This window comes from Pleuronectes platessa, chromosome 6, assembly GCF_947347685.1.
Source record: "Pleuronectes platessa chromosome 6, fPlePla1.1, whole genome shotgun sequence".
In the NCBI taxonomy this organism is placed as follows: domain Eukaryota; kingdom Metazoa; phylum Chordata; class Actinopteri; order Pleuronectiformes; family Pleuronectidae; genus Pleuronectes; species Pleuronectes platessa.
Genome location: NC_070631.1, coordinates 17,775,915 through 17,789,446, shown reverse-complemented (window position 1 = coordinate 17,789,446; position 13,532 = coordinate 17,775,915). Strand labels below are relative to the sequence as shown.

Sequence of the window (13,532 nt, the reverse complement as noted above, 5' to 3'; positions counted from 1 at the left end):
ATGTTGCAGCAACAAGGAGAGGTCTGGTGACCTCGAGCGATGGAAAATGTGGGATCAAATGATTTCCCAAAAGGATATTCAATGGCCTAAAGCTTAACCCCCCCCCCCCCCACACACACACACACACACACACACACGCACACACTGCGTCAAAGGTGTTGTCAGGTCATGAGAAACAGAGATGAGTCGTTATTTGTGTTGTGATGCTGCATGTGTGTGTCTGTGTGTCCTTGTGTGTTTTACTGACGACAGAGCTGAGAGCTGCCCTGACCTTTGACCTGTGATTCAGCTGTTCTCTCTCTATGGAGGGGACACATTCCTCTGGCAGAAGCTGTAGCAATACATTTCAAACTAAATGACGGATCTTAAAAAGACATCTGACGAATACAGAAGCTCCTTCAGTTCTTCAGTGAAACAAATAATAAGGCAGAAGTTTAGTGCTGCACTGTGAAGCACTTTGTGTTTAAGAGGAGACATCATTCTCTGAGAAAGACATTAGAACATCACTGACTGCGTGGAGCAGACACCAGGAAGCATTTAAATAAATCGAGACGCAGCTTCAGAAGGTTTTTCTGAAGACAGTGAAGGACACTGGTGTTACATAACGTAATAATCTTCTCACGTATATAACAAACTGTGCTTATTAGCATTACTAATATGGTAAAGCAGGGCGACTTAAAGAGACAGTAGCACAAATATTAAAATTGGCAGGAAACAGCTGAATGAAGATGTTTTTTTCTTTGGCTCCGACTAATCTTCCTGTCAGATCTGGGTCTTTTATCTCCTCTTTCTGAACCGAGGTCGACAGAGAAAAGGAGAAGAGGAAATGCCTGCAGCTTAACACAGATCAGTGTTTACAGAATCTCAAGTCTTCTCCTTCCTTCGACTGTAAACATAAATCATTTTCCTGCCTCTCTATCAAGTGTTACACAGCAGCAGGTTTCCACGTACCACAGTGAGACCAGTGCAAGGGACAGGGAGATTTATTCCAAAAGTCAACCAACTTGTACTCAGACCTTTTATTTCAATCCACAGCCTCCACTGTTGTCTTTGCAAATCCTTCACAATAACAAATCCAAGTGTAGTTAAATATGTGACATTAGTATGTTTTACCCCCCAAAATTAAGTTTGTATAATTGTTTCTGGTTTGTTGTGTTGTCGGTGCAGACCGGTGTAGCTGTGAGTGTGTTTCAATTCCCAAAGCAGCTGCTGTGAGTTTCCCAGGCTCCCGGACAAAGCCTACATCGACAAGGGCTCTTAAAAGAGTTTGGTGACAAAAAGCCAAATTCAAGTAGAATTACTGTCGTCTATTAGCTGTTCTGTCTCTCAAGAGGAAACATGTCAGTATATCAACTGCCAGATAATGTACAGTAGAGTACGGTATTTTATCAAATTAATTCCAACTTCATGTAAATGAATAGCATTATCAATCATGTCATCAGACAAACAGTTTCCCACACTTAGTAGTTTCAAACATTACTTTTCAAAGCAGTCCAACTTTTTTTGCCCAGTACTGTAATAAGTAGTCAACGTCTAATTATTATATATTTCTGCTGAATGAGATGCTAATACAACTAAGATAGAATGACATTATTATATTCTGACCAGTCTCAATACTTTGACACGTGACATTAGAGCAGGTCTGAAGGATCCAGTATGTCCATGGGGTCGTGAGGGGGTGTAGTCAGTGGTCAGTGAATCCTGGCATGGGGAAGGGTCTTGAGAATAGCTCCACCCGCTGGCGGAGCTCTGAGATGCGTGACACTGTCTTTGGGTCCTGCAGCAGGAAGGACCTGAAGCTGGCCAGGTTTCCTGTTGAGAGACGGATGAAACATCAACAACAGAACCAAGCCTTTGGTTTTAGTCGTATCAATCAGTCTAAAAATATCCTTCACTGCTTTAAAAAAAGAAATGATATCGTGAAGATGTCCCCAGCATGTGCTTGGAAACCTGTGTTTACCATTAACACCATACCTCTACTATTCTCACTGGATAAATCATCAGTTTACACAAAGTTAAGAAATTCCTTCCTCCTCTTCACCCACCAGTCTTCTTCTTCACATCCAGTGCGATCTGAATCCCTTCATCAATTAATTCCACAACCTTCTTGAAGTCTGTCTCGTTGAACTGTCGGGACGTCAGAGCCGGAGTTCCTGTGAAGAAAACAACGACAGAAGAAAAGAAAATTAAGAATAAAAAAAAAGATTTCACTGTTGATAAAGTTGAAGAGGAGGTTAAGATTGGTGCAGTTGAGAGAGACATGCTGACTCATGAGAGACAGGCTGACGGACACAGACGAACAGACAGACGAAAGCTATGAGACAGACAGGCAGAGAAGAAAGGGTCCAATATCATTCAGGTAGGAAGACTGACTGGTTGACAGATTCTGCACAAACAAGCTCCTGCAGCTCGTCACCAAGAATAATCCATTTACACACACATCCTGCACCAGCTTTCATGTTTTTTATCGAAGTACCGAGCCTGAGTCCTCCTGGAGTGAGGGCGCTCTTGTCTCCTGGGCAGGTGTTCTTGTTGGCGGTGATGGACACCAGCTCCAGGACCCTCTCGGCCCGAGCCCCATCCATGCCGCGAGGTCGTAGGTCAACTAAGACCAGATGGTTGTCGGTTCCACCTAAGAGGAAGAGGAGGAGGAGGAGGAGGAGGAGGAGAGACTTTCCGTAAAATTAATGATCACAGTGATTTAAAGGATTTCTTTGTCAGGGACATGGAAAGACAGAAAAACCATATTACTTAGAACTAATTCTAAATACAGAAGCAGTGGGAAAAACACAAAACCATAAAGAAAAGGGTTGACTCTAACCTTAACCCTGTGTATGTGCATGTACAACTAAACAACTTCGCTACCTGACACCAGGGTGTAGCCTCTCTTCAGCAGAGCGTCAGCCATGGCCTTGGCGTTCAGCATCACTTGACTGATGTACTGTTTGAACATGGGAGTGGACGCCTGCAGAGAAAAATCCCAGTTACAGAGTCCACACCAGGACACTCCAGATAGGAATGAATGATTTATATATGAGCAACTGAAATTACGCTGTGTTTTAAAATGATCTGCAGATTGGCCTCCCCAGAGGTTTTAATCTCCTCTAGGCTTTTGTTGAATTTTTTATGTAAAAGTAAGCTGGACCTGTTTTAGGGCGACGGCCACCCCGGCAATGGCGTGGTTGTGAGGCCCTCCCTGAAGCGAAGGGAACACGGCAAAGTTCACCCTGTCCTGGAGGTCGTAGGTCACCTCCCGACCTTTGGTATCCACAGATCGCACGCCTTTGCGGTAGAAGATCAGACCGGCCCTGCAAAGTGGAGAGAGAGTGAGAAAGAACACAATGCCTGACATTTTGAATGTTAAACGTGATAATAAACTTGTCGTGTCCTCTAGAGCTTATCAGAGTCCCACTGCATCCAGGCCCTCACCTCGCTCCACGCAGGGACTTATGGGTAGTGGATGTGACCAGGTCAGCATGGTGGAAAGGGGATGGAACAGCCCCTGCTGCCACCAGGCCGCTGATATGAGCCATATCTGCCAGCAGGTAGGCTTTAAGCTCCACACACAGCTGCAACACACAGTCAGAGACAATAAGTGAAACCAGCCATCGTTTGGAAACGTTTCATTGGACACACTTATTTTGTGTTTCCTACTTTTAATGTTCTTCAGTTTTTCTATTCAGCTTGATGATTTCCTTTCTTGCTATTGGACGTACCTTCTTCATGCGAGCGTAGTCGATGAGGCGAGCGTAGGCGCTGGTTCCTGCGATGATGAGTCTGGGCCTGAAGAGCCGGGCCGTCGTCTCCAGCCGCTCATAATCTATGAGACCTGTTTTGGGCTGAGATAATAAAGGTGGACACTTAGATGCAGGAAAGGTTGATATCTTTTCAGCCAGAGAGGTATTATTTCCCCCAACAGACGTGCTCTGATGAATATGATACAAATCTTTATTCTTAGTCTCTAAAAGTCCAAATATAAAAACATGACTCACGTCCAGCTTGTAAGGCATCGACTCAAAGTAGATGGAGGTGGCCGAGATCCTCTTAGCATCTGTCATGTAGCCATGGGTAAGGCTGAAATGTTGCAGAGTGGACATTATTTGCGTTCAGCATGTGCAGCGGGGGGGTTCATGTGAGGTCTTCTTCTGCTCTGTGGGAACTTGTTCTGACTTGTCGAGCTCCTGGTTTCTCTTCAATCTCACCAGGATATTTACATCATCAGATTTAGCACAAATTATTTTTATGAAACACATCATATTCATCCGTCCTTTTGTCCTATCCATCTAGTATTTGTCTGATTATCTAGAGACTCAATATTACTTATACCGTATAAACTTTATTATATATTTGTGGTGGCTGTGGCACTGGAGGTAGAGCTGGTCGTTCACTAACCTGAAGGTTGCTGGTTTGATCCCAGTCTCCCCCATTCCACGTGCCCCAATTGCATAATACTGAACATTTACAGACCGTATTTCCTTCTCTTCTGAGAGGAAAATTACAGTTACATGTTTGATGCGGTTTATTGTTCTGCCAGTGTCAAACTGCAGTAACTGGTAATGCTATGAATGTCAGACATTTAATAAAATCTCCATTTAAAAGTACTGAGTAGGACTTAATAAATCAGTTTTACCCAATTTTAAAATTGGCCTCTTTTTATAAGTAGTAACTTTTGCTTATTGTTGTTGGAGATAAATGATAATAAATAGAGTTTAACTAGATTTTTAGGTTATTTTTCACATTTTACAGGGATGGCATTATAGAAAGATGTTGACTCACTGTCCTCCGTCAGGCAGATCCAGGCCCATGATGCGGTCGTGAGGCTGAAGCACAGACGTGTAGGCTGCAAAGTTAGCGGGGGAGCCGGAGTATGGCTGGACGTTGACGCCCCACACACTGGGGTCCAGACCGAAGGCAGCGAGCGCTCGTTTCTGACACAGCAGCTCAATCTGATCCACTACCTCTGCACCTCCATAGTACCTGTGACACACAGAGGCCTCCATTACCTTCATGCATTTGGTGGGACAAATGATGAGGAATGTTATATTAATATTAAATAAAAATTTGAATATTCTAAAAATATTACCCAAGGTGTTGAAAATGTCTATATTTTTACATATTTTGCTTTCTGTTTTAGGGCACCAAGTGAAATTGTTATATGTTTATATAACAATGTGATAATAATTTGTAACTGTTTCACATTATTTTATATCATATCACATATTGTACTGTATCATATAATTTATAATTTGTCAGATTGTGTTGTATGATATCATAGTATCATATTTTGCCGTGTCATGATATATTATAGCTTTGTGTTGAATTGTAATCTGGGAGTAACATTAACAACACAAGTCCACTTAACTGACATTTGATGAAACTTTTCAGAAGCCCTGGATTCATTGGGATTCTGAACTGGAAAGTTCATTGTCCTCGTGGTTACCTTTGTCCTGGGTAGCCCTCAGAGTACTTGTTGTTCAGACATGAACCTTGGGCCTCGAGCGCCGCACGGCTGCAAAAGTTCTGACAGGACAAACAAGCTCAGAGTCAGGATCCAGAACCGCACACTGTTTCTTTTCTATCAGGCTTAAATATTCAGAACAATGTCCCCATATAAATTCAAACTGTATAAGGGTGACTGAAGATCTGTTTCAGCGAGGACCCGGCTACACAGTACAGCCAAAGTCTAACTCTATTTATCCTGCAGTCTATTTTAGTTTAGCATTTCTCTTATAAACACCAATTATAGAAAGTAAGACACGTTCCAGAATCAAAGAAGGACAAAGCTATTTAAATCAGTTACATTTGTTGCATTAATCTTTACAAAAGGTCAAAGCTTGCGGAAAGCTAAAATGAGCTCATTTAAATATAACTAAATATTGGAGGTAGTCAAAATTATTGGATGAATATGAGGCAATCTGTCAAAAATGTCTCCATATTCACTCTGCCTGATCCCCATGGGACTCGGGCAAGATGTCAAATCTCCCTAGACGAGAGTCAGAAGAGAGATGGAGCTGCAGAAAGAAAAGGAAATGAATGGAAATGAATTTTTCTTCCTGTCTCAATGTTTTTCCCTCCTCTCACTCCTGCACAGCCTCTCTCTCTATCTGCCTCTCTCTGTCCCCCTCTGACTTGTTATTATACTAAGCCTGCCTCTGTTCAGGGAGCCCGCAATCATAGCTGTGGGATTTCAAACCTGTCCCCCATGCGACATGTGTCTCTCTAGGACATTTTCAAAACTCTACCTCAACACACAGTAGCACACACACACACACACACACACACACACACACACACACACACACACACACACACACGCACACACGCACACACGCACACACTCTCACCGTCGATCAATGGCAGAAATCAGTGGGGGAACCTACTGGGATCATTTGACTGTTCCTGAAGAAAAGACGCTGACTCTCTGTTGGGAGTCAGCCTGCGACGGCAACTGACTGACTGGCAGCACATGAGCAAAAATATGAAAATCTTTTAGATGTCATTGTGACTGATGGTGCTGGATTCATAATTGCTGGAGAATAAAGGAATGAAAGCTCCCTTCTTTTCTCCACAGCTTCCACTTAGATGAAAGCAGTCACTTTCACTCTTCACAGGGAGAGAATGTGCAAGAAGTCTCTGTGAAGAAAAACAGATCAATTCTAAAAACGGCAGCTCTGGTGACCTGGGGTTGTACGGCTGGATGGGCTCCTCCTTGAGTGTCTTTGTTGCCTTCTGTCTCACACACAACATCTTTAACATGTCTGTCCAAAGAAAACCTTGTGATATAATCTGTCTTAATGTCTTTATCATCTTCCATATTCACAGGTTGAACAGCTGCTTTCACAGAGAAGAACTTAAGCGAAGCATGAAATCAAAAGCTTTGCAGGTAATAAGAAAAACTGTGACCACACAAGATTTACATATTGAAATATATTTGTATATAAATGAACTGATTATGAATTAACCCTGTTTGTCACAGGTCAAGCCTCAGCAACTTTGCATCATGGTCGACAATTAAGTGAAATTGATCCACATATAACCTGCACGATCTGAGGGATTTCACCCACAGATGATATCTATGTTATCACCTTGTGTACAATTAAATCATTTATTTGCTTGATGAAGGACTTTTTTATTGAGAAGAGCATGTGTAAGACGTGGACTGTACATAAAGACGGACTCCACTTCCTCCAACTATCCAGAAATATAAAATATGCCGGATTAAAACGCTGCCATCTTGTGCATTTAGAGCGAGAGGTCCTCGACCAATCGCGAGTCAGTCTCAGCTGTGATCTAGAGGCTCTGGCTTCACTTTTGAGGAGCTGACATCTTTATATACAGTCTGTGGTCTGAGAGGGTTGAACAGAGTAACGCCGACAACACACGTTACAGGAATACAGTGACTACATGTTAAAGTTTAATCATGCTGCCATTGTAAAAAATAGTTAAATCAATATTCTTTTAAATCAGCGATAAATGGATTTACCTGACTCTCCAATATTACCTCATCACTTTCAATTACTCTCCACTGCTCAGTTTCCGTTCAACTCAACTTCATGATCAGTGAATTCAAATCTCGTCTTGGAATTGATATTTATTACTAAATGTAACGGTAAATGAAAATCATGAAACTTAAACTGATGATGAAACATAATAAATCTCCACTCACTTCTACTACTGCTTCTGCCCATGTCTTTTTTTTTTATTGTTGGCTCTCACCTCTGATGCGATGAGCTCCAGGCCGCGACACTGCCGGTCCTTCTCCTGCTGCAGGAGGCTCCACATCTCTGGGTCATCCTGGGCCAGGCTCTCCTGTCCCGTCCAGCCACTGGAGCTGGTGAGGCCTCGTCTGCATGACTCCACAGTGGTTTGGCAATCTCGAACCAAACATCCCGAAACCCTGGGGAAGAGGGGCTGCAGCGTGGGGGATACACAAGAAACACAAGAGTCAGAAGATATCTATCCACTTTCTGATGGTTGTCAAACTGTTCTCTACCTCATACTTGTGTGAGTCGGATTTGGGAAGAGCCTGAATAGATTGTTCTGCTCCTCATCGCTTATAAAACCCAAATGAGGAAACTGACACCAAGTCACAGGATCTGACGCAACTCTCCATTGTGCTGCAAGCTGTGAAAGGTTGAAAAGTTTCCGAGTGGTCTTGTTTGGTTGCTATTGTCTAAGATTGCTTCTTTTATGTCTTTTCGAGAAGCTCATGAAGAGTACGCCTGTGCACAAACACTTTCATCACTCAAAATTATAATGCTCTGCACCGGGGGCTCTGAAACAAGGTAGCTGGAATTATGTGTCTTTTGATGTTCTAAACAATCCATTAAATGAAAGGCAGTGAAAAACCAAATGTGTTATTCAGTGGAGCGGTTATGGAAAACCTTGGACATGAAAAGTGTTATGTGGAATAAACCCAGACAAGTCGTGACTTGGTTATCAGGGTCGTGTTTGTTGAAAGCAGCTTGTACCTGCATGATGTTACATAACTATGTTTCACTTCGGCCTAATACACAGTTTACTATTCAAGCATGTTGAAGCAACTCTACTTTCATCTGTTGGGTTCATTATGTTCTCTAAGCTGTGACTATATTAAGTTTTGCATAAAGAGCCGACTGTACAGTCAATTTTCCTCCAACAAAAAATGTTCTGGGACAAACAGTGGGGCTCTTTTCTCTTCTAACAACCACAATTATCAGACAAACATGGTTAAACTTATGAAGTCGGAACCGAGCCACTGAAAAAACAACACAAAAAAACACACAATGTGCATTTCCAAACCATTCTCTGTCAGGGTAGAGGTGAGCTGAGGTGACAAGACTGACCTAGTTTGTAGAAATTAGTGATTTGAGTTAACGCAGACACACGGGGGGATCTGTGCACGCATTAAACAAAATCTGTAAAATATAATAAGTATAGTATCGAACAAACCTACTTACCCAAAATGTCTTCCGGAGCGTGAGAGAAAACATGTCTGTCACAGCAGAGCGCTGGGAAAACACAAACACTCTCATGGTGCAAAGGTGAAAGTGGAAAAACTGGAAGTGAGCCAGGGACACTGGTCACTGATAAAAGTGATTCCAAGCGTAAATCAACTGGTTCACGTCTTTGAAGGAAGAAACGTACCAATCGTTGTTAATGTGCACATTTCATTGTATAAAAACCTTTTGAAGTCAGTTCATTTTTACAAAACTACGGATAATTCTGTCCCTGAAGTCTCAACTGGAAATGTACATTTTGTTTTTATTAAGAAGGCAAGAAATCACATTTTTCCAATAGCAAATATTTAGGATTTAAAGTCTTCACATCTATTGATACATATTCAAAGAACAAAACTCAATAAATGACTGTATACGAAGTTAAATATAACATGGAGCTGTTCAGTGGGTTTTTCTGCTATTAACCCATTGGGCTCTACTATATTATAAATAAGCATATGGTCTGAAGCACAGTATCTTAATGAATGATGGGTGTTTTTTGTGTGTGCGTAACATGCCACATTGCACTGGACGTAAGCTAGAAATCAGTTTTGGCTCAAACTGCTCTCATGTGTTTTTAACATCTTAAAAAACAGTATATTTGAAAAGTCAGTGTTCGACGTCTCAGATTCAGCTTTACAGAGTCCATCATCCAAAGTGCTGCTGGTTCTGCTCCGTCTGGTAGTTGTGGTCTGGACAGATCTTCTGCACCAGCCTGTAGTCGGTGCCGGTGAAGGCGATGAAGATGCATATCACTTTAAAGGGCTTGGCGCAGATCCAGGCCGCCTGGGACTGGGTGTTCTCTGAGTAGCACGTCTGCCCTGGGTTGTACAGGCAGGGCTTGGTCTTCTTAGACCGGTTGGTTCTCTGGTACTCAATCCTGCAGTTGAGTTCGGTCACCATCATCCCATCCGGCTGCTGCTGCTGCTGCTGCTTTTGCAGGTCAGGAGGGGTGGAGCTGGTGGAGTGAGGCAGGCTGTGGTTCGAGGGCGTCACTTCCGGAACCAGGACTGAGTTTCTGGTGTGAGCGCTCTGAGTCACGGGAGGCAGAACTTCCCAACCCACAGGTTTGGAGGGCGGGACGATGCTGACGGATATGTTCCCCAAACGGGAGGAGTTGTGGCGGAAGTAGACGCTGAAAGTCCCGTTGATGTGGTCCACGATTTTCCCCGTCACCAGGAGGCTGAACTTGACTGTTTTCACGTTGAAGTAGAAATCCCCCCAGCCCAGGATCTTCTTGGCCTTTGTGGATGATTTGGCAGGAGATCTGGGAGCCGGGCGGTACAGATACTGATCCAAGGCCTGGGAGAAGTTCTGAGGCCAGCCGTACGGGCCGAGCGAGCCGTAAGCAGGCGTTTTGTGTTTGGTGGAGATGATCTGTAAATCTTTGGAGATGTGTTTCACCTTCAGCGCAGCTCCCACAGAGTCTTCTCTTCCTCCTCCCCCCTCCCTCCACTGTTGGTCCAAGGGATTCACTGTTTCTTGGACCTGCAGAGAAGAATCAAAACATAAATAACGAGCTGTGACATTTGGTTTGTAACAAGTAAAGTAGATCTGGTTCAAAATGGCTTGGTTTTGAGGTAACTGTGTCTACTGCTCTCACCACCCAATAGATATGAACAGACTTCTGTTAGTGATTTTTATAGACATGAACAATTAGATGTCATAATAATAAACTTTATTTCCACAAATAGCTTCTCTGTTACTGTGGATACCAAAAAGATAGTCTCTATCAAATCTTCTGACAGTGTGTGTGTGGATCATCCAGAGTTATTCATGGGAGCACTGACATGTTGCTGTCAACCTTTGCTGTGAGCACAACAAACACAATAATTCCGATATTTTAGAGATGGAACTTTCAAAACTAATATCTACACATGTCCAGGTCCAGGTGAATAAATGTGTCTTTAGGATTAATAAAAAACCTGTAATGTATTGAAAGAATTATAACACAACTTCTTGTGGACAGATTTCTTTGATTTCTTTTATTTGTATTCATAGACTTTCTTTTTTTTCCGCTCCTTAATTTGAGTTGTGTTTTTTTCTGTTGTTGCACAGACAGTGTTTTATTTTGTTACATGCCCTTGTGTCTCATTTCAGTGCACTTCACTTCCTGCCTTTTGTCTACTGTGCCTCCTTCCATGATAACCTGCCCCCGCCTCGAGTGCTTCCACCTCTGCCTTGTTAACTCCTCCAGGGAGGTTATGGGTTTGTTCTGTGTTTGTTAGTTTGCAAGCAGCATTACGCTAAAAAAGGGATTTCTTTATTCACTTTCGTTAACATTGCAAGTGATTTCTCAGAGAATACTTTGTGGATCTTTATGTAAGAAGTCCGGCAGGTTTAGGGGACTGATATCTATGAGTGTGTACAATTTGGTGCAGATTCAAATACAAATCTGGATCTAGTTCATTTGAATGTGGTTTCATTAGAGGACTGTGGGACCTTGGTGGATGTATGTATGTCTGTGATATCTCACAGATGGTTAGTTAAAGTTTCACAATAGTACCTCAAAAAAGCCACATTACACCTGTGTTTATATCACTCCACAGTCATCATGTTCGCAGGCAGCTCTAGCATATCAATATTAGCTCTGCAGAATAAAAAGTCACAAGACAGATTAGAGGGGAGAAGCCCTTTGGATCAGCAGGTCGACCGCAGATGAAGGACAGTTTTCACTGCAGCTACATTACAAGGAAGCAGTTAATCGATGATAATAATTACGCCTCGACGTGTCAGATCCCCTGAACGAGAGCAAATTGAGATTGACGGTGATCGATACTGTAGGTCAGCCCCTTCAGGCAAGGACTGCAGGAAGGAACATGCACACGCCCACACACAATGTCAAAGCCCCATTTCCATGGACACGTTTTAATTTGGCTGTCCTCCCTCGTACTCTTGTTGCCTTGTTAAAACTCCCGATCCTCTTTTCAGTGCGACCTTGATAATGAACTGAATCCATTGGCTTATTAATCAATATGTTTGTAGAAGAGACCCGGACACAGTCAACACACAGGTCGCTGCTGAAATTGATGCTCATTCACCATTTATAACGTAAAGGTGAACAAATGTGCAAACTGTCCTCAGCATCTTTTCAACACTGAGCTTCTCTGTCGGTCTCAAAAAGACAAAAATAATCCCATCTTCTCTTTCCTGTTTTAAGGATTGGGCTTTCACCTGGATTCACCTTGTCGCTAGTGTGAGGAGCAGTTCAGTTTCATCATCCCAGTCGTTGCTGTTACATCATTGTAAATACACCATATAAAGGTATCTACTGTAAGAAATAATGAATTTGCTCATGTGTAACCTAATTTAAACTCTTTTCCATTTCCGCAATTCTTCCATTGTCAGTGCAACTTCTATAGTTGTGTCTGTGCAATGTCAAAATCATCCATGTGCAAACCTATTTGCATTGTATATATTGTTAGTAGTTGTTGGACCTATGAACTAGTAGAATGGGTTTCTCTATAATTTTCAAGGTGTGAACATTACTATGTAGAGCGCCTCGAGATAATGTATGTTATATTTCAATGCGATACAAATACATTTGAATTCAATTGAATATTTTCCCGATGTGATTATATTCCATGTTTTCAGAGGCTTTTTAAAAATCCCTTTGCTGCTGTTGTAGCCCAGCAAATGTCCCCTTCTTTCCCATTTATCGTATTGCACCGTGTCATATCTTGCTGGATTTTAGTGTATCTTGATGTATTCAATTGTATCGTATTGTACCCTATTGTATCATATAATACCTTGTCATAGCTTATTGCATTGTATCATATCTTATTGTACCTTATGGTATTGTATCGCTTTGTTTCGTATCGTATGTTGTTGTATCTAATGGTATCAAATCATAATGTATCTAATCGTTCTTGTCCTACTTTTACAGTATGATATCTTCTCGTAACTTCTCATGTCATATCATAGCTTGTCGTATCGCATTTGTAGAGAAGGCGTCATTCATTGCAACTAATTGACTATTAAAGTATTAAATAGATTGAGAAGCTGCACTTTATTTTTGTAAATATGTGTATATATATGTTTATATGTTTATATGGCTACCAGTTACAGATTGATTGACATTGCTCACAGAGGAAACAACATCAGTTACAAACACAACATGGCTAATTCCACTTAACTGTAAAAAGAATGACACAGAAAATATGAGAGGAGAGCGACTGTAGAAATGAAGTGATTGTTTAGATCGATGAAGCATCTAATTATAAGCCCAATAAATCCACTCATTAATGAGGATGTTTATGTGACTGATATTTGTCGGATTCACTTGCAGCATTGTCCTGTGATCAGATGTAACATGTTGTACAGACGTAAAAAAGAACAATGTAAACATAAATCACTGTCGAGGGTGAAAACTAATTGGATCACCTCACTAGTCAGGTCAGTAAAAAGCTTCATGCAGCGTGAGCAACGCATCCAGAGAGTCGAGACACAAGGTGTGCAAAAAGTTCTGCACACTTGTTGTTCAGGACTTTATTCTAGTTTCATCATAATGTGTCGGAGGCAGAGGTTTAGGAATGTTCTCCCCCGGATTTCTGA

At 42.0% G+C, this 13,532-nt stretch overlaps 2 protein-coding genes across 3 annotated transcripts in view; both read right to left on the bottom strand.

Annotated features, from left to right (window-relative positions):
• Positions 1-1,004: 1,004 nt before the first annotated feature.
• LOC128442509 (serine hydroxymethyltransferase, mitochondrial) lies at positions 1,005-9,043 on the bottom strand. 2 transcript variants are annotated; one of them, XM_053424988.1, is made up of 13 exons: positions 8,940-9,029; positions 8,103-8,124; positions 7,717-7,925; positions 5,441-5,520; positions 4,777-4,977; positions 3,993-4,074; positions 3,717-3,839; positions 3,430-3,569; positions 3,146-3,308; positions 2,866-2,965; positions 2,477-2,632; positions 2,046-2,153; positions 1,005-1,812 (listed from the first exon to the last, which is right to left on the bottom strand). In XM_053424988.1, the coding sequence occupies exons 1-13, from the start codon at positions 9,012-9,014 to the stop codon at positions 1,685-1,687; spliced, it is 1,587 nt and encodes a 528-aa protein (XP_053280963.1). In that variant the 5' UTR covers positions 9,015-9,029; the 3' UTR covers positions 1,005-1,684. The 2 variants fall into 2 exon arrangements, with proteins under 2 accessions (XP_053280963.1, XP_053280964.1); XM_053424989.1 differs by lacking the exon at positions 8,103-8,124 and having other exon boundaries at positions 7,717-7,911; positions 8,940-9,043.
• Positions 9,044-9,223: 180 nt separating this feature from the next.
• The window catches only part of LOC128442510 (neurexophilin-2), a 5,907-nt gene continuing 1,598 nt past the window's right edge, over positions 9,224-13,532 (bottom strand). Inside the window, exon 2 of the mRNA XM_053424990.1 lies at positions 9,224-10,466. Coding sequence (XP_053280965.1) covers positions 9,627-10,466 — 840 coding nt within the window. The 3' untranslated portion in view covers positions 9,224-9,626. The remainder of the gene's footprint in view (positions 10,467-13,532) is intronic.

Coding starts and splice junctions, on each gene's coding strand:
- LOC128442509 (XM_053424988.1), bottom strand. CDS start 9,014: ATGAGAGTGTTTGTGTTTTCCCAGCGCTCTGCTGTGACAGACATGTTT. Junction 5,521..7,716: donor TGGAGCTCATCGCATCAGAG/GTGAGAGCCAAC, acceptor TTGTCCTGTCAG/AACTTTTGCAGCCGTGCGGC. Junction 3,309..3,429: donor AAGTCCCTGCGTGGAGCGAG/GTGAGGGCCTGG, acceptor TCCACTTTGCAG/GGCCGGTCTGATCTTCTACC.